Here is a 24105-nt window from a genome sequence, read left to right as displayed (position 1 = left end):
ACAATCCCCTCCTCACGCGTAGTTTGCATTGCAAATTCCCTGGCAATCCGTTTCGGGTCATGATCGCCCATTGGAATTATTTTTTTGCTACTCTCAGGTTATGTCTTATGATGTGCCTTTCGAATACCAGATTTGTACGGTAGGATTAGGACGCACTGGTGTGGCAATTTATGCGAGAAAAGGCAGTCGCCCCTGAGTCCTTCTTTCAACCTACAGAGTATTAAGCGCTTCTTCATCGTTATTTCCATTGAAAAGCTAGCAGTTTGTACATCCAATGTTATGTTTCCCGCGTCCTAAACGCCAAATCATCCAGTAAATCCACAGAGCTGGTTGCTCGAGCTCGAGCTCGCAACGCAAGCCGATCGCAAATTCCTCGAATCAAATCTATCCCGATACTCCAGTCTTTCCATTCCCACATGGCTCAGAAAGCCCAGTAGCCCGTTGTAATAGGTGTAAGGCAGTTGCTACTATTTAGAAAGCTGCAAAGAACCTGTATATGACCGTGTTAGAAGACTTACTATCGATAGGGTGCTGGAGGTCGAATCATGGCCAAGCGGAGCAGCTCCATATATCTCAAATTTCTCCAGGATGGCATCCGGCTTTTATAAGGCTGTTCTGACCCAGTCGTACACTTCTTCATTCAAAAGTACTGTGCCTCCGACATATCCAACGCGAGAGACGTTGTCTAACAGCCGTATCGGTTTTCGGCGTATCTCACGAACAGTGGTATCGTCAAAGGCCACATAGGTAAGATCCAGAGCATAGCCCTTGCGCAAAAGAGAGAGGATGAGGTCCAGAAAGATATACTCCATAGCTGGATCGTCGTGGACTAGGTCGATCTGGAGTACACGTAAATGGGTCAATAGCAGTGCGGTCTCCATCAATTCCTGGTGGGAAACTGGGTCAGTGGTACCTCTGAACAGTATTTACCTACGTCAAACTCACTCGATTCAGGGTCGCTTGACTCAAGCAGAGTTCTTGGATACCGGGCAGTGCCTCTACCACGTATCTGATATCTGACACGTCTAGCATATAGCTCGACCCATCCAGCAACGAAGGCAGGCCCAGAACCCTCAGAGTTGGAGTATGGTACCTTCTTAAACCATCCACGAGATCGCGAATTGGCTCCATAGGTTGTATGGTGTCAGATGGGACCAGATGAAATGCCTCCAAACCACTGAAAGAAGAAATGAACTCTTGGATGCCCTTGGAACCTAGGTTCACCCTCAGCCTAAGCGGACGCAGTCCGGCTTCAACAGATGCGTCCCAGAACTCTGTTGAATCTTGTGCCAGGTGTCTCGGTCCAAGCTCTAGCGTTAGTTCTCTCAACTTGGTCGGTGGAATTGCTGCCCACATGCTTTTTGCCGAGATTCCTATACTGGAAAACCCACGGATGTCTAAAGAGCGCAACCGAAACGGAGCAGGGGTATCCCAGTCCTCTACGAGACTGCTAACGCTTAGCTGGGACCGGTCATCGGCCCATATAGAAAGACGCTCTAGTTGCGTAGCATCCTTCAGAGCTATACCTAGTGATTGTAAAACTAAGACGTTATCGACTTGGGTGAGGTGCATCACCCTTAGCTTGACTGTTGTGTGGAGGTCCAACGGTGGGCGAAAGAACGGCTTCGGGGTGCCGTCCGTACCCATACGGATTCGCAAGCACTGCAGCCTCTCTTGCAACAGTACGGTTGTCAGCAAGATCTGTGTCAGTGAAATTTGCATGTCCCAGCTGGAAGGTAGGTTAGCCCATCCCCTTCCAGATGATAGCCATGGGTATTATTGGGCACCCAATAGGATAGGTAAAAGATGGATAGTACATGAACTCCTCTAAATTCGGCATCCTGAGAATGCAATTGCAGATGATGTTGCTGAACATGCGAGCTGCCGGAGAGAGAATTTTGTGCTCGGCAAGTTCAGAGTCAATCGCAGCATAAGTCTCGTACCAGGATCCTGACACGACCACGCGCCTTGTATACACGAGCTTGTCAAATCTGAGATCTCCAAGGATATCCAGTTGTAACAAGAGCTGATCATCCGGCTTGATGCGCCCTGGGCTATGGAAGCGCACTGTATGGTACAGGTACGGCGTTGCCAGATTGTGCAATTCATGCGACACTCGGGCCAGCATGGCGAGGTCGTTTACTGTCAACTGGCGATATATGTTAGGTTTTTAAGACGCATTGAGTGAGACAGAGAAGAGTGCGAGCCCACATGCTGGCGTATGTTCGCCATGAAAAATCGGATCATGTCTGCCATCATCGCAGGATAGCCACAGCTATGTAGAATGAGGTTTTTGAAGAGTGCCCGATATTAAATATTGACAGCGATCACTCCCAACTCACGAAGGATATAACATTTTGCCACTTCCCATAGACAGATATGATCAAAAGGAGCGGCAAACACTTCTGCGGTATGTACTCTAGTGATGCAATGAAAACGTAGTGTCCAACAGGTGTCACTTGTTTAGATCTGTTATGAAGAATCTCTTTGCTGTGGATGGGTGTGAACTGTCGTAATCGTCCAACCTCTTTGCCAAAGGTGTTTCGCAAGGTGCTACTCATGATACCAACTGTTATTCTATGTGCCCATGTCCCTGACCGAGCGCGCATTCCTCAATGATATCATGGCGCGGTCATACTAGGTGCTTTTCCATGGATACAAACCGAACCGCGAACCCTATTAGAGGTGATAGGATAATGTATCCGAACCACAACTCTCAGGGTCTACTAGTTCCTCGGATTATGGATCAAGTTGCTATTCAATCCCATCCGACCGGCACGATTCTCTTTCGCATCGGTCCATAACATGGTTGGTATCGATCTCGGGCATATATGGATGGCGATATGTTACCAACTTGAGATCTACCTGGAGGTATATACCAGCAACCTCGTAGCCTATTGATACGGATTGGGGACTAGTCGAACCAACAATGACATCTATAATTGGAAGGAAAAGCCTGTTATTATCAATATGCCTCCTGTGCACGTGATAGCAATGACAGAACAAGGTATCGACCTGCGTCACTAAGACATGCTAGCACACAAATGAAGGTACAGGGCGAGATCCCGGAATCTACCATGACACGAGATGTAAGAATGGCGTAATTATGAAAGGTTGAAGTGGCAAAACACACATAAAACCAATGTGAGATTTTGTGACACCATATGCGGGCTTCAGACACCTCGGCGTTGTGTGGGTGGGTTTATCTCTCCACGATATAAGAGATTATCATATTGTCATGTCACGGCGCATATAGAGCTCCCAGCATTACAACTCTGGGAAGCGACACAACACTTGTCATCGAGCCTCGTGCTTGCACAGGGCCTGGAGACCTCCAACGTCTTTCGTCTCAAGGATAGCGGTAGGATGATTTTCCACGATGTTCGAAGTGTCCTCATTTCGCGCCCCGAGTATTCAATGATTTCCGTCGATTCTCCCTCACTTCACGCGCGTTCTCCATCAGAATATTCTGGAGGCAGCGGCTCCCTTGGTCGCTTCCTTTGGTTCGGGCGTCATTCAGGAGTTCGGTGAGCGCATTCTTCATGTGGAGACTGTAGGCGAGGGCTTGTTTGTTTGGCTGCTGCACCTGACCAGTCGATGCCGAGCCAGTCTGATCATGCAGCCCAGCTGTTGCGGAAGAGCTCGAGCGCTTGAGGACGGGGTTCGAACGAACGGTTGGTACACGATTGGTCGACGCGGCTGGTTGGGCACTTTTGCGCCGGTGATCCATGGCGTAGAACGAGAGTGATCGAATGCTGTAAGAAACTCACTATTGCTGTAGCAGTATGCGGAAGCGATGCTCAATATAAAGCAGGAGGCGCTATACAGCAACAAAGAAGCTGCTAGGGTTGAGCGTAAGCATGACGTATCGCACGATCTGCGACGTCGAAGCAGTGGCGACGCACTTGATTGGTCGGGACGCTTGCCGGACTCTTTCACAAGAGGACTTAATACTGCTAAAATAATACTCAATAATGCTAGGAATACCTCTATAGATCATGCATTTCCTGGTCCTAATTCCCAGTTGGAGGGAGTCACAGGTCACGACAAATGAACCTGTACCACGTGAAGACGAACACAATCCAACCCTAACACACCCACGTCTTCTAGCATCAGAAGTTCCATGCAGAGAGCCTGGTAGGTGCGTATCGGTACTACTATTGCCTGGTCTACATTCGTCATAAACCAGGTCAATGTCCTTGGTAATGCCATAGGAAAGCTTTCAAGCTGGTCTTGCGCTGGCCCTGTCCATGATACAGGCTCCCCCACTATGGACAAACTAGATATGTAGTATGAACCGATGCCAAATGAAAAGGATGACGAACATATAAGTACCCCGTTCCAAAGGCAAATATCTGCTGAAGAAGGGGGGTTTCATTGTACAACTTCCAATAGTGAATCCAACTATAGCTTCGGCCTCCCACTTCCAGAAAAGTGATACACAACATCACTAAACTTGGTTTCCGGAAAGACATAGAGCCATTGTAGCTCTTCCTCCTCATTATTCGTAACCGAGTGTTCCACGTCACCCGGGATAAACACTGCACACCCCTTTTCAACCTTGTGGTGCACTCCATCGATAGTCACTACTCCCCGACCACGAAGAATGTAGTATATCTCGGCCTGAGCATGGTGATGGCTGCATAGGTACCCAGAGTATCCTGGACAGACAGCGATCCCTGCAGAGAGGTTGTTCGTTGGGGTCTTCGGCTGAGTGAAAAGCGTGCGCCACGACACCTCGCCTCGCGAAGGGTCTTCGAATGACTCAGATGCAAGATTAGAGATCGTACTTGGTGCAAGCACGATCGGTTTAGCTTTCAGCATTGTAGAAGCTGCGATTATCTCAGCAAATACGAGCGGGTTGATGACCATAATCAAACATACTAGGACGAGAAAATGCCTATCTTTCTTTAAAGGGGGAGTATAACGTCGGTAGATATGTTATAACGAAAATTTGGAAAGCATCTCCATAGGCCTGCAATCTTCTGTTCCTCGGTCGACCTTCAAACCGTTCGGATGAAGGGAATTTAATCGTGGAGTGAGGAGAGATGCTGGGCCCAAGCACAGAACTATGGGATTTGTTGCCTCTTTCGGGAATAGCTTTGCAGTGTATCACATCGAACGATATATCGCACAATAGAATATTGAATTGGGGTATTGAGTCTAGAATAATGCGTTACGTACTACATACATGGAGCTGCCCAAACGCCGACCTTGTCCAGCAGTTAACCACTCATATACTCCTTTTCCTGCGATTCTACCGCCTCTCGCAAGACCACACAGATCTTCCGCAATTCCGTCTCGGTAACAGTAAAAGGAGGCGCCAGGAGGATGTGATCGCCTCGCATGCCATCGACCGTCCCCGCACCAGGATAGACGGCTACTCCTCGTTCGAACGCGGCTTGTTGGACTCGCAAGCCGAACTTAACCGTGGGATCAAATGTCGCCTTGGTTACTCTGTCCTGCACGAACTCCACGGCCCAGAAGAGGCCTCGTCCGCGAATATCGCCAACTGAGGGGCAGTGCGCCAATTCCGTCCTCAGTTGCTGTTCCAGAATCTGTCCCAGAGCGGCACAGCGTTCCACCAGACTCTCTCGCCGAACGATCTTCTGAACCGCCAAGGCGGCGGCGCAAGAGACGGGGTGGGCCTGGTAAGTGTGTCCATGGTTGAAAGCGTTGCTCCCTTTACGGAGTACATCAATTACCTTCTTGTGGACCAAGACTCCTGCGATGGGTGCATATCCTCCCCCTAGTCCCTTAGCGATGGTCATGATGTCGGGCACGACCTTTTCCTGTTCAAAAGCGAAAAAGGTCCCCGAGCGCCCCACGCCGCACATAATCTCATCAAGAATCAGTAGAATGCCGTATTGATCGCACAGGGCCCGGACGCCGGTAAAGTATCCGGCAGGTGCTGTGACGCAACCCGCGGTCGCGCCAACGATCGGCTCGGCTACAAAGGCAATAATCTTCTCGGGACCGATGCGGAGGAATTCTTCTTCAAGCTCACGCAACAGTCGGGCCGTGAATTCTGCCTCTGTCTCTCCCGCTTGCTGGTGCCGGTATGCGTACGCGGGAGACACGTGAGAGGTATGAGGGTACATAAATCCAGTAAAGGGAACCTTGCGAGCAAGGTTTGACGAAATTGACATGGCAGCAATGGTATTGCCATGATAGCTCTGCTGCCGGGAGACAAAGTGGAGTCGTGCCGGCTCGTTTTTCTCATAATGATACTGTCGCGCCAGCTTCAAAGCCGACTCGATCGCCTCGCTGCCACTGCCGACAAAGAATGCCTTCTCCAGTCCGTAGGGGTTTCCGCTTAGAATAAAGTCGGCCAGCTCCTCCGCCGACGAGGTGGTGTAGGACTGCGTATGGATGTAGCTGACATTCTGCATCTGCTTCATAATTGCTTGGTGAACCTCTTCTCGCCCGTGGCCGATTAAGGCCACGGCAGCACCCGCACAAGCATCGAGGACAGTCCGACCATCGGAAAGATGTAGCGTCAGCCCTTTCGCCTTCTCTACCATGACAGGGTGTTCTATGAGAGAACGATGGAGAAGGTGACCTTCACCATTTGGTTTCACAGCTGGCAAGGGTTGTCTATTTGGTCTTGAATCGATGCTATCGTCCACTCTAGAAGGTGCCATTTTGGTCAGGTTGAATGGTTCGGCGTGAGTTTAGAGTATTTCGGGGTCTATTTGCTGCTCTGCGATGAGGCCAAGTATTGGCAGAGTAAGAAAGGCTTGGAGCCAGAAAATCACTTTCACCTGTAATGAGTCCCAGTACGATGGACGTAGCAACGATTAACCCAGAATATATATTCGGGGATATATAGGATTCTCGGGCGTTGCCTCCTTTCATAACCGAGAGCCGAAATCCGCTCGGCTTTCGCAGCAACATTTCAGGCTGGTAAACAAGATCAAACGATCCTTCTCATGATCTAAAAACCAATACATCTAACAATCCGAGTAGGGCATTGTGGGACGGATCGCCCCGAGCCAGCGTCCAGATCTATCTGCTCTCCATGTCGCAGCTATTGCTGAGGGAACCCGTGTGGATCTTGTCTTGCCATCTCTTTTCTAACTTTCAAATTTTCTTTCTTCGCTCCGGGCAACTGCAGGGATAGTACACAATATTTCATCAAACACTTCGTAGCAGTCGAGAGGGTTGTATCCTCCGTATGCTATCGGCCTTAGCTGAAGGTTTTTCTTGCCTCTGTGAGCAAGTTATGATCGACGTGTGGGCTTCGCGGCCCGAGGCAAGAAGGCCAGGTCGGTAAAGAAATTGTGTTAAAGCGCAGCGCATAATAATAATAAAATAATTATTATTCATAGGGTGGGGTGGAAGTGAGTCAATTCTGGATCATCGGATTTGAAGCAGCATCGGCTTTGCTGATACCAGACCAGGACAACAGACCTTCGGATTTGAACATTCGGTTTCGGACTGTGCAAGCGGATTGATCGACATCCCTCCGGTTCAAACAATTCTCACGATAATTAGTCTCGTGCTAATGATCCTACTGTGGATTCCTTCAGGTAATGTCGGCTTTTTTCGCTTGTATAAGAACACGTTAGACGCACAAAATGCTTGCAATTCGGGAAGCCTCCCTGAGAAGGTAGAGATTCGCGACCAACAATATTGGTATCGTATGAGCATACAAGGCAGGACAAAACGCAGTCTGGAGAAACACATGTGTTATCAGCCATGGAGGAACATGACAAAGGCTCTTCAGCGCCCCCCACCAAAATAGAGGCTCCATTCCCTATCACTGCGGCAAGTGAGCCCTCGCAACCCGATCATGATGTTATGGACGGTTGGAGAGGGTGGGTAGTTGTGGGAGCTGCTTCTTGTTCTCTGTTTGTCTATCTCGGCATCATTTACTCCTGGGGGGTTCTGCAAGTTAAGCTACTCGAATCGGCCTCCTCTTCCTTGACGACGTTGACGTTCGTCGGCTCTCTGGCCACATCCTTTATGGTGTCAAGCAGTATCCCGGTAGGACTCATGATCCGAAGGTGGGGATATCAACGAACTGCCCTAGCCGGCGCAGTTCTTATGGGTCTAGGGGAGTTCCTGGCGAGCTGGGTAACCGAGCACGTCGGTGCATTATTTGTGACACATGGGATCATCTTTGGCGTCGGAGGGGGCCTAACGATTCTGGTATGTTGTTCATCACTGTATACCCTATTTGGGACCCTTTCTTTCCAGCATCTATCCTTTTGCCGCAGTCAGTCATACTGGGTCATCGTTGATCTCACAAATTGAACCAGACTTGTTCGACTGCCCCAATGCAATGGTTCGAGAAGCACCGCGGGCTAGCCGTGGGAATCGTCTTCGGGGGTGGAAGTCTAGGCTCTGCCATCATGAGTATTGCGACCAACATGATGGTGAAGCAACTGCCACTGGAATGGATATTCCGTGTTCTAGCGTTTCTACTGTGGGGTGTCTGTGCTCCAGCTGCATGCCTTATCCGACAGCCATCTCATGCGAAGAATTCAGTCCCCCGCCCACAATGGTATGAACTGCCCATTCTATACCTGAACAATCGGAAGATTCTCATACTCTGAGCCACCCAGGTATCGTTTCCGCGAAAAGGAGTTCCTTATCTTATTTGTCGGCACCGGGCTGGCTTGTTTCCCCCTTTTTGTTCCTCCATACTTTATCCCTATCTTCGCGCGATCGGTTACGCATTCTCAGAATATCGCAGTCATCATGCTGGCCATTTGGAATGTCGCCTCCACGGTGGGACGGGTAGTGGCCGGCTTCTTATCAGATTCGGTTTTGGGTCCGATCAACAGTCTTATCCTCTCGCTCACATTGGCCGGCATCAGTGCTCTCGCCATCTGGCCTTTTTCTAGTACAACGGCCGTGCTATCCGTCTTCATCGTGCTAAATGGATTCGGGTGTGGAGCCTTTTTCAGTCTGGTTCCCAGCACCATAGGCGCGATGTTTGGTGGGAAGAACACACTTGGGATACTCCCGATCATCTGGGCAGGATGGTTCGTGGGCTTCTTTTTCGTAAGCCGATGACACACTTCCCCTTTCTTTATGCCATAATATCGTACTAATCCTCCATAGGGGTCACCGATTGCATCGGGGATTTATTCGCTCTCCGGAAAAGCGGACAACATCGAGTCATATCGGCCAGCAGCATACTATGCAGGTGCTATGTCCATCGTTGGCCTTTTATTCACAATCGTTCTACGTTCAATGTATTCAACACACCTGCTTGTGAAAGTATGATGCTGCAACATAACTGCAGAGATGTCATCCGGATACTAGTGCAAGATCGATGTCCTCCAATGTAGGCCACCACTGCGACCATGCGCCCTGTTCATGAGAATAAGTGCTAACCTCCGTAAGCAGATGAGTGAGCGGTGCGCTAATATTGTCCAACTCAGAGTTAGGGGCCACCCGTTGCGCGGGCTGAGTATAAGTCACTCCTGGGCTTGCTCCCTCGGCCCCTTCAATTTCTTGTATATGTTGATTAGATCGGTCAACGACTCGAAATTCGTGGATGGACTGGTGAAGATGATCGAAGTCCTGTCGAGACTTTCCTAAATATCTTCCCCTGTCAGCAGAAGCGCGTTCGTATAAGAGTGAGGCATGTTTGAGAGTAGACACCTAATGAAATGTTAGAATTTAGCCATGCAAAATATAGAAGTTCGATAGCAAAGACGCACCCAAGCCTCTCCCAGCTTCCACACGTGCCGAAACTCTTCCAAGTAAGACAGACAGAAATTCATCAGCTGTTCAGCCTGGGGACTTCGACCAAGGTTCATGCGGGGAAATCGGTAGATGTAGAGGTTCATATACGACGCGGAGAAAGCACAGAAACCCACAAACGGCGTCATCAGATGGGCTCCACATTCTGATGCTTCGTGTAAAAGCCTGGCAATGTGTTCCGCCGCCGAGAACAGCTCTAGTGCGCTCGATTCCCACCAGCCGACGGGCGCTTCCGCTTCGAGCAGAGGCTGGTCCACCGGTCCTCTTGGGCCCGACTCTGCAGTGGGTATAAATGGAAAATATTCACGGTGGAGCATAAGAGTGCTATATGCAAATACGCATTAGCCTTTCCGTGTCGAATCGAGAAAATAAAATGACCAACCTTAGATAATAGAGAAGATTGATATACGTGAATGACTCGCCATATCCCAATGTCATATGGATCGCCACACTGTTGCTGGGATAGTGAAGGCGATCATGTTGGCCAGCCCTCCACCTTTCCAGTTGGGCCTTAGTTCTAGACCACGGAGACCCTGGGACCCAAGGGCAATTCTCGGGGGCACACATCCCCGGTGCTCGACGTCCGTCGTTAAAGATAAAAGTCATTACCTGTGCCCAGATATCAAAGCCAGAGACTAAAATCTCGTAGCATTGGGTTATATCCAAAAGGCCCGACGGCAGACGTTCAGACCAGGTGAGGTTATGCCCCGTGTGCCCGGGATAAAGGCTTACGTTGGTTCCAAAGGCAAATTCCACGGTGCTCAAAGGCCGTGCGACTTTCAGCTTCTCCATCTCGGACATGGGAAGCATGGGTGGGTTGTAAGTACCCGAGCTGATCATGCGATCCATGATAAAGCAGGCCCAAATCGTTCTGTTCTCGATCCCCGGAGCAACTGTATCTTTGGCTGCACCCGGACTGATGTCAGGATCGAGAGGGTACGGGGCAGTGCGTCGACTTTGGATGGATTGCATAATTCGGATCGCGATACCTAGCATATCCGCTCAGCCTTGTAATTCTTCCATGCGGGCGCTTTGGTCAGGACGTACCGCAGTAGACCCAAGCCTTATCGAAGTCTCGGCATCCCCACTCGTAGAGTGCCATCATCAGGAGGGCCTGAACAACCTGTATGTCAGGTGGCTGGAGAATGAGTTCAGAGAGACTCTGCCGGATGTAGTATTCATAATGTTTACTGGGTAGCAAACTCATTGTCCAAGCTGGGTTAAGCAGCGATAGTTGTGTTCTCGTTACAAGAAGGGTAACGCCAAGCAGAACCTTCGTCGCCTGCGAGCACTCCGACTGAAATGCCTGCATGAGTGTTGGGAGATGAAGAATTCCCAGCTCGGGGAACTTGTTCGTAAAAACGTTCAAAGACTTGAGGATCACACTGGTCGGAAGACTCCCAAGATGTTCATCGATCTGTGAGATGTCCACCTCCCCACTGGAAGATTCCGGTGTTAAATGCGACCTATTATGTCCTTGATCTGACGAGGCTGGCTGTAGCCTTGTTTGTTCCTCATGGTCATCCTTTGCATCCTCATTCCTACGGCGTACCTGGCCTCGCCTCCGGGAACCCTTGGAGGCTACCTGTCTCGGTCTGGTAAGAACGCAACCGGGAATCTCCGATTTCTGACACTTTTGACATGGCGGACTACCAGTATTGACACATTTGATTTTGGATTTTCTGCGCCGTCGGATATATGGATGAGCCCCGGGTTGGTCTTGAGTTTACCGAGGGTGATGTTGATGTACACTTACCGGCAAAATGTGCACGAAAGACTCGAGCGCATACTTCCCTCTGTTAGTCTCTGTCGCCAGTGATACACTACTCTTGACTGCCAAGACCCCGATCAATGAGACGGTTAGAGGAAGGGGGATGAGTTTCGGATTTGAAGACAGTCATTGAGAAGAGTCGGGAGAAAAGTTCAATCCCGATGCCAAAGCCGAGGCAAGGTCACATGACCAGTCCTGTATGCTCTCGGTATGAACATGGAGTTCATGAATTAGTGTCAAAGATGAGAATTAAAAATAAGCACATAGATGGACAGGTACTACATGAATTCAGTATGTAAGAAAACACATTGGTCTATACTCTGTCAGGTAGCTGAGAGTTAGAGAGCATGAAAATCAGGACAGCGAGGTCAGAAAACAAATAGAGGCTAGAGATAACAGACAAGATTCAGCCCAAAGACATATTAGACATTCACTACGCTTATCATGTTTCTTGGGATTAGCACCACATAGTGGTATTAGTGAAATGAGCAACCTAGGGTGTCATCACAACATGGCCAGCAGTGAGAGTAGTTCTCCCCAACCCTACTACAGCAATAGTGCAAGGGCTGAAAAGCCACGGAGACCGAGAGGGTCAGGCAAAATGAGAATAAGCGCCACGGTGGGCGTTATTGGACAACATAAAGTCTACATTTGGAATCATTCTTTGTTCGCCAGTACGGCCATCTAAGATGTCCGCGCCGGATAAACGGGAGGGCTTAAAAGGTACGCAACCGGCACCCAATGGTTAGTAATGGTCAGATAGAAAATGTGCAGCAGCGGCGGCCAGGCAACGGTAGTAAGTAACCGTGTAGTCAGTAGTTCGCTGTCGGTGGTGGTCAGTGTTGTCCATGTAGACAACAACATGGCGGAAATTGTAGCGAGAAGTAGGCAGATGCTTTGCAAAATGCCGTTTTGCCACAGGTCTTGGTAGAGCATTTTGAAAAACGAAGACTTCGTGATGCGATTCCAGGAATTTTCCTTGCTTCCAGTGACAAATGATCCTTTGGGGGCGCTTGAAATAAAATGAAATCGTATGACGGCAGAGAAGTGTGCTGCAAAGCGAGAGAATCAGTTGGGTCAGTCGCGAGGTTTCCATACTATATCAATCACAGACAAAGAGTAGGTAAAGTGGGACTTCTTACCGCCAGCTAACCAACTATTCTCCAGCTGCGAAAACGGGGAACCTCGGATTCCCGCATGGACAGTCTGGAGCCACCCGTACGCCCACATTGTAGTGACATGAAGCAAGCCCAGGATCACCTGAGCTCTGATCAGGAAGGACGAAGAAGAGGGGATGAGTGACTGGGCCATTAAAAGCCAGGGAACAGCACCAAATCCAATGACGTGGCTTACCAATCCCAGAGTGATGGCCAAACCACCGCATGCAATGCTCCACTGAAGGTGCCGTGGCATGGAGCTGTTAGTCGGTGGCCGTAATGCAAACAGTTGCTGGGAATGCCCAATATGCCATCTATTTCTCTGGGCAATGTGCCCTTCGAGGGATGTGGGAACAAGCCCGAATTGTAGCGGCTCTTGTACTTGGACCGTGCGATATCCCATGCCCCGTAATATCAGGGAAAGCTGCCAATCTTCCGAAAAGGAAAAGGTAGGATACCCACCAACATCAACGATTGCGTTTCGCCGGAACACCGCCCCTGATCCTGCATCAATAGCACGCCCACAGCGGTCTAGTTCGGCGTTCTGACAGGTGTAAAAATGAAGGCGAGATTGCGAGAGGGGGTCCCCAGCAGGAAGGTTGTCAAAATATTGCCGTGTAGTGACCAACGCTGTCTCAGGGTTGAGAAGCAAGTGAGGCAGTGTTGCTCTGAGGAACTCCGGCTTTGGGATGGAATCCGCGTCCAAAATAGCACAAAACTCCGGCGGAGCATCCTTCTGAACAGTGAATAGTGCATAGTTCAGGTTTCCGGCTTTGGCAAATACCCGGCCTGACTGCCGTCCGCGTGTGTGGTAGAAGAGAAAAGGCCATTTCGAGTGCAACTCTGAGATAGCATCACGCAGCTGGGTTGAGGCGCCATCGTCAAGTAGAAGTACTCTCAACTGAGACTCTGGATAGTCCATAGTGCAGGCAGCGCGAACGGTGTCCAAGATCACACTAACTGGCTCACCGCAGCAGGGGATCAAGACATCGACTCGTGGCAAGTTTTGGTTGCCCCGGAGCCGTAGCCTTTTTCGCGGCCCGCGTTCAGGATCCCCACCGGCTGTAACGGTGAGGCGCTGATCTTGATAAGACAAGCCTGGTCGTCGGTTAGCGTTATAGGGCTCCATAATCCGACGTAAAGTAAGGCATAGCTTGAACTTACGACCAAATATAACTTCGACAGCCAACATTAACCACATCTGCCAGGATTGCTGAGCCTCCAGCAGAATCATAAGTAAGCGGACAGGATAATAGACGTTCGAGGTCCATATTGCTGCTCGGGCTGCATGGTAGAGATACTTGCGGTATCGCCGTCCCGACCATATGCGCGAGTCAGGTGGAAGTTCTTCGATGTCGCCGACATATTCAGCAATCATCTCTTGCTAGCACGATGCCAAGAAGTAGGTCCTTCGTCTATTTCGGAGTTGATCAAGGTCTTCCTCCTTGTGTTGATGCCTCAGCAATCGAAGTCGTGTCCCTGGCTTTGTTCTTCTGTTCTTTGTCTAAACACCGCGCATGATGCACATAAGTCTCTTTCCCAGTCTGTGAGACGAACTGGAATAGGGGTAAACACACAACCTAGACGAGAAAACTAAATCATAAGCTGCTCCTGGGGAAACGTCGGTGTGTGGCTTGGTCTTTGTTCTAGAATTTACCATGAACGGCCCACTAATTCCCCGTTTGGGGAGATTCTAGATCACCAGGAGGCGCCAACCCTAATTATGTTTAAAAGGGGGCGTTCAAGGAGCGCCGCTCATTGAACGCTGCCTTTCCGTCAACATCCGGCATGGGAATACGTAGTAGAATTATGCTAAGCATTGACCCGGTATTGACTGGAGTAAACTGAAAGAACGAGAACTGTTCTCCCCACAGTCCTCGGGGTGGAGTTCCGCTCACTTTGTCTCATCATAAAGGGATAACCGGTGTATTGGAATGACACATGCTTTGGCTGGTAAATCTGTCCGTGCCATATCGGCCAAGTGATTGGCCGCTATTCGTGGAATTTGGCAGAGGAAAGTCCAATGAGCAAGCCACCATACCTTTCACAGACAACACATCTCACTGTGAAGCTGAGATTATCGAAGTAGTAGCTCCTTCGAGTTATTCGAATCATCGTACTCCGTATAGCTGAAACGATGCCAGTTTCAAAGTTTCCAACAACGGTAACGTCGGAGAAACACCATACCTCCTGAATACCCAATACGTCTGCCGGAAGTGCAACCCGGGGGTCTTTTAAGCGACATTCACAAGTCCAAAAATAGATATCGGAAACGGATGTGTTGACACCACGGCTAGCATCTGCACTAGGCTTATTTAGGTGTGGTGGCTATTCCCCGCCGGAATCGGAAGAGATATACGCCGTCTCTTCATCTTGCTCCAAGAATATGACCTCGGTATCGTATTCATAGTATAGCGGCAATCTGTGACTCGTTCTCTTTATTCTTAACATGTAAAGGTGGTCAGATCTGAAAATTATGGGTGCTTCACTTTAAGCGTGGAGTATATGGTATACCTGGCAGAACTCGCAAGATTGCTGAAATATATATTTCCATGAATGAGGTATACCATCACATTGGAGTTAATTGATACACCTGGATTCACAATTCCCATATTTTCCAGGACTATTCTGCCTTTCTATGGCAGTCAAAGCAGCTGTCTGGTACAGCTTCTCAAGGTCAGATCGTACTCAATGTTTTATGCAAAAACGTAGTAACAAATGTCACATGACAATGTGACAGTTGACAGACAGGGTAATTTGATTGAAACCAAATGGCAACTCGTAAAATAAACTAAACCCCTTTGGGAAGACGTCTGCCGTTTCCAGTTCCATTGTATTTAGCCTTCCTTTTGCGGCAAGAGCTATTCTACATGCAGTCTAGCGTGCCAATTAGCCTTCCTGAACAGGCACGTTGTCTGATTGTGGAATCTACTGGAGTAAAACCGTGCTATCGTTACCGCAGTCGGCCTACAAGAGCAATAGAAGCCGTAGAATGAAATTATTAATCCAATTTGATCAGTGGTCAATAGTCTGGGGAAGGATCAATACCGCCATCTCGGTGCTCTGCGGGTATTTAGAGGACTTTCTCATGAAGCAAAACCACTTTCGCGCCGCCGAGTATATCCGACGAGTCGCACAGCAACCTCGCAACCCCAGGTAGTCATCTATACAACCTGTGCGTACTTCTCCAATGCGAGATGAAGCCTTCCCCACCGTGCCTCGTGCCATTTCCGCAGGTCTTCCCATTCAGGAAGCGATGCTTTGGCAAACTGCAGCCAACCACCGACAATGAAATCTGCATACGATACCGTATTGCCCTCCAGAAACGGACCCTCCGTATAATTGTAGATCTTGGCCAACTCGGCAAGCGCTGACTTGAATCCTTCTAGGATAATCCGTCTGGCCTCCCCCGTGACCGTCAGATCGTCCCAGCTTTCTACCCCGCTCTGGCCGCAAAGGTGGCATGGGATACCTCAGCCGTCTCCGGATTCAAAGGCATGCCGTGGAAGAAGAGAATCGCAAAGCGCGAGAAAAGCGCATCCACGTGAGCGTTGAACGAGGCATGTAGACCCAAGCTCGAGCGGGGAAATAGCTGCGGTGCATCGGGGTATGCTTTCTCCAGGTAGAGCGCGATGTCGAACGAGTCTCCCACCCTTTCCCCGGTGGAAGGATCTTCGATTATAGGCAGAGTGTAGAACGGACTGCCATTGCTGAATGTGCGGCTGGGCGGTACGCCGAGCGCTTTGCGCGTTGATGCTACCTCAGGAAGATCCACCCATTCAGTCCGGTATGATACGCGTTTAAAGTTCAGCGAGTATCTTAGCGATGACATGGATTAGTCTCTTTCTTGAATAACAGATTTGGTGTCAAGGAACAGGCTGAAAAACCTACCGTGCTTTCCACGGATTGGAAGCGAAACACCTCACTGGCGGACCGGATGCGATATCATACAGGATAATTGGTTGAGAAGAGCTCATGATTGATGTGGCAAAGGTTATGAAATAATTAACAGTCAAAGGAATGGACACTCGGGTCTTAAAACAATTTTATCGATCTGGTTGAGAACTCCAATGACCGACGCTCGTCTCCAATTCAATGTCCCACAATCTTCACGTCACATTGCCCAGAGTATCCCTTGCTTTCTCAGTCTACTCGTAAATATGGTGGGGGACAGCTAATGTGAATTTTGCAGCAAGACCCTGCCCTCCTTGCTTTTATCTTTATTTTTTATCTTTATTTTTTGTTTCCCCCTTTGCTCCCACTGACAAAGCACCAGATTCGAGTGTAACCATCCATTGCTTCGGTTACAGGCATCGAATGGATTCTAACAGCCAATACTTGCGATGTATCGATTAAAGATCATAGAGAAAATACTAATAATGTCTCTCACAGCATGCATGACAAGTGATACAAGCGATAGGCGATGGAAACCAACAATGCAGCTGTGGAGAGAGGTATGTTCTGAATTGGTTTAGAAGGTGGTTCACACTGTGGGGTCCTTAGGAGCAGTCTCTCCAGAGGCTGTCTTGTCGAACTAGCTCTTGTGCATGATAATCACAAGGAACAGTTGTTCAAGCGGAATCTGGCTTGAGAAAAGGGTTTGGAATGTGGGTGACCGGGCTAACGTCTTCTGGTATAGCATGGTATGAGGCTGGGGCCAATCATAACTAACGCCTGGCAATGAGTCATCATTAGTACAAAGTATGTTATGCAGAGGATTTCTTAAGGTACATAATTCACTGGACAGATGTAAGATATCAACCAGTTTTTGATCTCCTTTACTAGATTATTCGCATCACCTTCCCAGATCACAGGACACTGATTAGATACATGAATATATATCACTAGTTTTCCATTGTGACTAGCACTGGGAACTCCCGTAGTCGGCCCCTACTCGCCAGTGGGTCGCTCCTCTGTTGACAGTGGCCGAGGCGTTTGACTCTCCTACCAAGTATACCGACCTCATCCGTTATCGATTTTTTGAGCATTGGCTCCCATTTATCGGATCGTTCTGCGAGGGTACCCTTGTAAGTGAATTATGCTGCCTCGGCGTGAGAATATAATACTGGGGATGAAACATGAGAAGGAGGCATCTGAATATGTCTGGCTTTATTAGCGTGGAGGAGAAAGCATCTTATCTCTTTGATTCTTTGAATTTCTTTGATATAGACCTGAAGCTCCGATTAGGGGTAATAAGGGTACTTATTAAGCTGTGGTCACTGCTGAAGGTATTCTCCTTCCCGGTGTGAGTGCTTGCTGCTTGCCTGCTGCATAAGAGCACATGACCGAGCAGCGTGAGGCGGCACACTGGCCCCCGGTAAAGTTGCTGGGTTCTGGTCGATGATAATTCACTTTACTTACCGTATACATTGAGGATATACTTAAATGGGGCATTGGTTGTCAGGAAACTATATGTCTCCTTCGCGGGGAGAATAGAAAATCAAAGATAGTCTTTGGTAGTTCTCCTGCAATTTATACTCCGCATATACATATACCGATTACCGAGTTCTATAATTAATAACTTATATCTATAATATACACTTATTCTGTATTCTACATCAAACTGCTAGGATCCCTGAACCCTAGCATAAACCGCTCCGCTCATCTTGGGCAGTGGCCCTTGATCCGCTGGTCTGTCCCTAGTATTCTAGTATTTGATGAGCAGCTTTTTAACTATGAGGCAGACCGCCTGAGCTTGCTGAGCGAACAAACTTCATATTGTGCCGTGTGTATTCGTAGATCAAACCAGATAAACTCCGCGCCCTCTAAGTCGTAGATGCTAATAACGCTATAAAAGTACATGCAATTCCCATTCCATGTCATAGACCCGAATCCGGTTCAAGTTCATCAAGATACCAGCAGAAAGCAGAGCAGACCGCCGAACCATCGCATACAAGGCCTTAGAGATTCCCAATGTCCCACCAGGCGGAAAACCCATCAATATTCCCCATGCCGGACTCGGGTTCCTGATAGTCCATATTGTCCATGTCCGGAAACTGGCCCGTCCAGAGCCACGGCGTATTCATCATGAGACTGTCAGCCGGTGCGACCAACTTGTCGGCGAACGCAAGACTGTCTGGAGTCGATTGCATAGAGGACATGTTGGCCAGGCTCGGTTGCATATGGGCGGCCTGTCCGCCATCCGCCGTATTGACATGGACTTCAGGGGACATGGCCACGATGACCTCCAGCGTACAGGAGCTTTCCCCCGCGTCGTCTCGCGAGATGGCGGGGATCAACGTGGGATGTAATAAGCCACCAGACATCTCCTGTGGCTCCGGCACACAGTTGATTTGGAGAAGGTCCCACATCAACGGGATACTCAGGTGGATCTTGGACGGCATCCACTCGTAGTTCACGTTTTCTGAGCCGCATGCAATTCGCGTCATCTTGTCCAGAGTTTGGTCCTGAAAGGTAGTTAGCATTGGATGTGGAGCGCTCGACGCAGGGTACCCACTAAGGCTTTGCAGGCTGCAGAGAAAGGAACAAAACTTTTCAGAAAGGTCCGACATTTATCGAAGTCGATTATGGATTTCTGTTTGAGTCGTGGATCCGCTGCGCAACAATAATAAAGATGTACTGTCGCTGCAATCGCGGCGGCGTGCCCGAAAAAGGGATCAACTAGGCGCATTTTCCTTTCGGAGACCATATCGATCATACGGACAAGCCAGGTCGCATGCAACACAACCAGCTCTGAAGAGCGTCTCCAAAAGGCGTTGGGGATGGAGAGGTTCGGGTTCGACTGTGATGCTACGATGTAGAGGAAAGGGTGGTTCAGCACGGTCAAAATGCAATGATACGTAAACTGCGCTTTCAACCAGGGTGTCCAGTACCCCCGGTTCATGCGCAGCTCCTCTGCCTTCCGCTCATAGAATTTGACCGAGTCGTATCGGTGGCACTGAGACAGCTTGTTCTCCACCTCCGTCAGGTCCGAGAGTATCATCGTATACATTGAATCATGGCGCCAGGGCTCCTTGAGTCGATTTTGTGCGCAGTCGGACACATAGGCGCGAACCCTGCTCCAAACCCATCCGAAATGAACCGCCAGGCTCCAAATGCCTATGTCCTCGGGCGTGGAACAACCAATATCATCCCGCGGCAACTTGGGCGGCTTTGATTCGAAATCCTTGGAATATCCCCGGTCTCCGCCGTGGGGAGCACAAAATGGACGCAGGTTCTCGGCTGGGAGGCTGAGAAACCCATTTTGTTGGCCGTATGTCTGTTCCAGTGATTGGAGACTCCAGAACAAGCGTTTCTTTCGTTCAGTCAAAGGACTCTCAGGAGGATATCCGGAGTCTATGTCCATCATCGCGGACCGGCAAAGCTGAAAAGCGAGGCCAAGATGGAACCGACCGAGGTGCACGTCCCCGTCTACATTCTGTTAGTATGCGCATCGTTCAGCACAGTCCCCTCGGGACGATCAAACGGACCTATGAATGAAGAATATGAAAGCAGGCATAGACTTTCGATGGTTTCGAGGTCCACTGAGCCATTTGCCACGCGGAGCATGATCAATGTTCGCGCGGTATTTCCATAACGCTGCGACTGCGACGGCTCACGCGAAAAGCGCGCAGTCAGCGCTAGGACGCTATAGATAAGCTCGTCCGAAAGACTACCCTTGTCTTCGAGGTCTTCATAATCGAAGCACCAGATCGGCTGCCGATGACAGTAGTGAAAATACAGCTCCAGGGATTTGCTGACTGCAGCGGAAGAGGGATGGGGATTTGAGTCCTCATTATTGCCGAATCCAAAAGGAAAAGAACCCGACCCGGGAGAGAAGCGCTCAAAAGCTGGTTCGCCAGAGGATGGGTTGCTGTTCTTTGAGTAGGGTGCCTCTGGTATATCTTCGAGCTCCTCGCGTTTTTGGTCTTGACGGGCCGCCTTGACCGGTCTAGAAAGAAAGGTCAGAAGAACATTCGGACGCAGCGGGATATAGTATACTCTCTACCTGGAGCCACCTAGGATGAGATTTACCTTCTCTTCCAAGGACGCCAGCCGGTCTTCCTATGATATATGTGAATCCATGTCCAATCAGTAGATGATGGGAGTTATGTGTTACATACAGATTGTCCACCCCGCGATGCCCTCCGGGCCGATGTATAGAGACACGGCTGATTTAAGCGGACGCAGTTTGAACAAGCTGGTCTTTCTGCGGGACAACGAGTTTTCTTCCTCCTGTAGACATATGTCGTTGGCGTCTACAAGGCAACACATCGACGAACGGGCGGGGATAGGGAAGCGACTTACCTGCAATTCAGGCAGGCCTCATGTGAACGCAACCTCCCCCGATTGCTCTCCCGTGGCATCATACTCGCTGCAGACAAAAGGCAAGAGACATGGTTGGAAGAAGTGAGGTACAATGACCATAAGAATAGAGAAAGTTAATCAAAGGATATAGCTCTCCGGTGATGTAAGGGGCGATGATAAATACCCCCCACCATGGCCAGCCATGGTGAATTAAGCATGTAGCAGGGAAGGAGGGAGGGAGGGGAAAGGAGAAAAAAATATTAACATAAAATAATAATCATAATAACAATAGCAATGATCAACCAAATGCAACAGCAGGAAGGAGAATTCCCGATAAGATGCCGAAGACTCGTACTGGAGTGAAGCTGCAGCTGTGGATAGAAAGGGCAAATGACAGCCTCGTGACCCCGCCCTGGGTTGGCCCTAAAACGACGCCAATCCGTGGATCCAGTCTGAGAATTGCAGGATCTAGATTCCCAGAACTTTGCCTTGAAACGGTTAAAAGTTCCCTGCGAGGAATACTAGCCGCTTCCCCCCACATGCACTATTGTTAGATTGCTCTTGCTTTTATTTTTGTTGATTTTTGTTTTGGTGACTGCCCGCCACCACATGGAGAACAGGCAGAGCAAACATTCCCATAAAATTCCTAATGGGGGCTCGAGAATTGGAGATTACCTAGTAGTGGAATATTTTGCGGAAAGTGAATAAGGAGAAAAAAAAATAGATCGTTCATCCACAGGCATTGATCACACATGATGCAAGCCAACGAGGTGTCGACCTTTGAGAACCCCACCATTAGGTTCAGCATCGTTATCATGGCAATGCCTATCTAATCAAAAAATTACCTATCTATTGCATTCTGATAATGAGGGACAGCGGAGATCCCCCGGAAAATGCACAGTCACAATCCAGATTGTCCAACTTGGGCCGTCTTTGGTCAACCGCCTACATTGCCTTATCTGGCTCAGAACTTTACAGTTGGAACAGTGTATAACACCGATACTCATGAATGATAACTCCAAAAGTCATAATTCAATAAATGTCTAGATACTATGCGTTATAGTCTTCAATGCAGTAAAACGAACGCCCTTCAGACCGTGATATTCTTGTAAGCAATGACGTCAAGAGGAAAAGAATACTCCTGCAACATGGTGATCCGCTATTCCCATTGCAACCGAATGCAAGAAAAGAAAAAAAAAATATGAATAAAAAGGGGAGACGCTGAACAACTTGACATGCAATTTAAAAGACAAGTGTTGCATTAGGTTGGCAGCCTGAACCACCACAGCAACCGCCGGCCGCTGTTGACCCCTTAGCCTGAGCATCTAGCTTGTTGCAGAAGGTCATGTCCTCCTCACTGGTGGTGGCGGTGGTCGGAAGTGTTTGGCGAGTTGGCCAGATCTCACGACCTGCTTCCTGCTCCTTCTTGTAGTGCTCCATAACAAGCTCGCGCACAACTGTCTGGAGGTGGAGGGATTCCTTATCCATATGAGTACCTAGGTTCTTTTGGGTGTTTATGCACAGGTCCTTGTCCTCAGACATGATCCGCTTGTATGTTTGACTGATCAACTCGAAATCTTCGTCGCTAGAGTTCTTGTTGCGGTAAACCTCATACCGCATCGTGCTTTTGGTGGCGGAAGTCGGCACAAATCTCTGCATGACGAAAAGGTGGGGGCTATCTAACGGTTAGTGTGGTTGATCATTGAGAAGAGAAACCCGTAAGCACTTACGAAACAGTCATAGAAGCGTTGGGAAAGTAATAAGTGCTGGCAATCCTCAAGTCACGGGTAATTTGGTCTGGGGTGGAGGTATCGACATTGTGGGAAGTATCTGGGTGGTAGCGTTCGGTATAGTCGCCGGCAAGGATCTTCCAGTTGTACTCTCCCTCCAAGTCCCAGGTGTGGTCGAAGTTGTAATCGTCCCAGTTGATGCCACTGAAGCGCTCCTGCAAATCAACCTTACTGAAATCACTTTCCCACGCAATCTCGGGCTTTTCCTGGGCGTCCAGGTTGACCCATATGAATCCATTATTATCAACGTGGACATGGATCTGGAACAGGCCATTCTTGTTCTTGTCAAATCCATCGAGATCCTGATAGCCAGGAGCCTTCGCAAGTTTGCCATTGAGGCCATACGACCAGCCGTGGTACTTGCAGGCGAAGATTCTGGCCTTGCCCTCCTGCTCAGTCACCACGGGGAAAGCACGGTGTCGGCAGACGTTGTGGAAAGCATTAAAACCGCCATCTTTGTCGCGGACTAGAATAAAAGGGTACCCCGCAATGTTATAGACCAAGTAGTCACCGGTGCTGGGGAGGCGCATCTTGTGGGTGATCAACATCCACTTGCGGGAAAAGATCGCACGGCGCTCTAGCTCCCACATCTCGGGAGAGGTGTACCAGTTGGCAGGCAAAGACTCGTCATTCGGTGGGGTGGCACCTGAGGAGGCGACCTCATCTTGGCCGAAGTAGTTCTTCCAGATAGAGGACATTTTCTTTTGGGGTGCTCTGCTGAGGTTCGAAGTTGGAATTAGATAGATCGGGCTTAATAAAGCGAGGACTAGATGGTGGTATTTGCTCCGGAATGATCCATCAAGTGTGCAAATATGGCTTGCTTTTTATAATTCAGCCATGCTTTTATTTCCCTTATCACCTGAACCAGCCTCTATGAAGGCTGCCCCGTGGGGATGGCCCAGACCTGTGGTTCGTACCGGTCACAGGATCGGGACGGAGTATACCAGCCGTGCGCCGGCCGACGGTTCAGAGAGCCGAGATAAGTCTGTAGGTGGTCATAAAAAGGAAGCTACAAGATACCTGGCGCCCAGACCCAGGCCTGGGGGACGCCACACGGCATTTACCGTTCCTGATGCCGTGTTTATCATTCGGAGAGACCCCCATTGGGTCGATTCTGGCTTGGCACTAACGGGCAGAAAGGTTCCTTTACCCAGAACGGTCATACATTCCAGTTATCAGATGTGCCCTAAAGGCCGCATGAGGGAGAGATGTTCGCTTTGATGATAACCTCAATGCCATTGTTTATGCTGCATGCCGTTTGTATTTTACTCTAGGCACTCGTAGGACTTGGCCCCTGGCTTGGATAGGCCATCGATCTTGGTAGAACCCTTCTAATGCATTCTGCACAACGTGTATATTAAAACACTACCCCGGATTCCGTACATGTTCTGCAGCTGCAGCTCATCCTATACACCGAAAG

General features: G+C 49.3%; 9 protein-coding genes across 9 annotated transcripts; 1 reads left to right on the top strand and 8 right to left on the bottom strand.

Moving 5' to 3' along the window:
• Positions 1–602: 602 nt before the first annotated feature.
• On the bottom strand, positions 603–2256 carry ANOM_007362 (uncharacterized protein; the record flags this gene model as incomplete). The annotated part of the gene is made up of 4 exons (XM_015552618.1): positions 603–887; positions 946–1729; positions 1788–2149; positions 2212–2256. The coding sequence occupies 4 exons, from the start codon at positions 2254–2256 to the stop codon at positions 603–605; spliced, it is 1476 nt and encodes a 491-aa protein (XP_015404769.1).
• A 1138-nt stretch (positions 2257–3394) lies between these two features.
• ANOM_007361 (uncharacterized protein) lies at positions 3395–3730 on the bottom strand (the record flags this gene model as incomplete). The annotated part of the gene is made up of 1 exon (XM_015552617.1): positions 3395–3730. One exon carries the CDS (start codon positions 3728–3730, stop codon positions 3395–3397), a length of 336 nt encoding a protein of 111 aa, XP_015404770.1.
• A 674-nt stretch (positions 3731–4404) lies between these two features.
• On the bottom strand, positions 4405–6644 carry ANOM_007360 (putative aminotransferase; the record flags this gene model as incomplete). The annotated part of the gene is made up of 2 exons (XM_015552616.1): positions 4405–4908; positions 5262–6644. 2 exons carry the CDS (start codon positions 6642–6644, stop codon positions 4405–4407), a joined length of 1887 nt encoding a protein of 628 aa, XP_015404771.1.
• A 1057-nt stretch (positions 6645–7701) lies between these two features.
• On the top strand, positions 7702–9237 carry ANOM_007359 (monocarboxylate transporter; the record flags this gene model as incomplete). Its single annotated transcript, XM_015552615.1, has 4 exons — positions 7702–8154; positions 8265–8509; positions 8571–9012; positions 9073–9237. The coding sequence occupies 4 exons, from the start codon at positions 7702–7704 to the stop codon at positions 9235–9237; spliced, it is 1305 nt and encodes a 434-aa protein (XP_015404758.1).
• Positions 9238–9261: 24 nt separating this feature from the next.
• Positions 9262–11515, bottom strand: ANOM_007358 (fungal specific transcription factor domain-containing protein; the record flags this gene model as incomplete). Its single annotated transcript, XM_015552614.1, has 5 exons — positions 9262–9618; positions 9678–10044; positions 10103–10709; positions 10768–11305; positions 11477–11515. Coding segments are annotated over 5 exons (1875 nt in total), but the record flags the coding sequence as incomplete, so codon positions are not given.
• Positions 11516–12175: 660 nt separating this feature from the next.
• Positions 12176–14026, bottom strand: ANOM_007357 (glycosyltransferase family 2 protein; the record flags this gene model as incomplete). Its single annotated transcript, XM_015552613.1, has 3 exons — positions 12176–12543; positions 12634–13746; positions 13813–14026. The coding sequence occupies 3 exons, from the start codon at positions 14024–14026 to the stop codon at positions 12176–12178; spliced, it is 1695 nt and encodes a 564-aa protein (XP_015404760.1).
• Positions 14027–15812: 1786 nt separating this feature from the next.
• Positions 15813–16625, bottom strand: ANOM_007356 (glutathione S-transferase family protein; the record flags this gene model as incomplete). Its single annotated transcript, XM_015552612.1, has 3 exons — positions 15813–16052; positions 16121–16466; positions 16540–16625. 3 exons carry the CDS (start codon positions 16623–16625, stop codon positions 15813–15815), a joined length of 672 nt encoding a protein of 223 aa, XP_015404759.1.
• A 1759-nt stretch (positions 16626–18384) lies between these two features.
• Positions 18385–20986, bottom strand: ANOM_007355 (putative C6 transcription factor; the record flags this gene model as incomplete). Its single annotated transcript, XM_015552611.1, has 5 exons — positions 18385–19055; positions 19106–20019; positions 20079–20539; positions 20597–20652; positions 20960–20986. The coding sequence occupies 5 exons, from the start codon at positions 20984–20986 to the stop codon at positions 18549–18551; spliced, it is 1965 nt and encodes a 654-aa protein (XP_015404762.1). The 3' UTR covers positions 18385–18548.
• A 1116-nt stretch (positions 20987–22102) lies between these two features.
• ANOM_007354 (aromatic ring-hydroxylating oxygenase subunit alpha) lies at positions 22103–23383 on the bottom strand (the record flags this gene model as incomplete). The annotated part of the gene is made up of 2 exons (XM_015552610.1): positions 22103–22570; positions 22626–23383. The coding sequence occupies 2 exons, from the start codon at positions 23381–23383 to the stop codon at positions 22138–22140; spliced, it is 1191 nt and encodes a 396-aa protein (XP_015404761.1). The 3' UTR covers positions 22103–22137.
• Positions 23384–24105: the final 722 nt, after the last annotated feature.

Source organism: Aspergillus nomiae (assembly GCF_001204775.2).
Source record: "Aspergillus nomiae NRRL 13137 chromosome Unknown contig00243, whole genome shotgun sequence".
Taxonomy (NCBI): Eukaryota; Fungi; Ascomycota; class Eurotiomycetes; order Eurotiales; family Aspergillaceae; genus Aspergillus; species Aspergillus nomiae.
The sequence above is the reverse complement of the archived record's forward strand: the minus strand, read 5'-3'. Positions and strand labels throughout refer to the sequence as shown.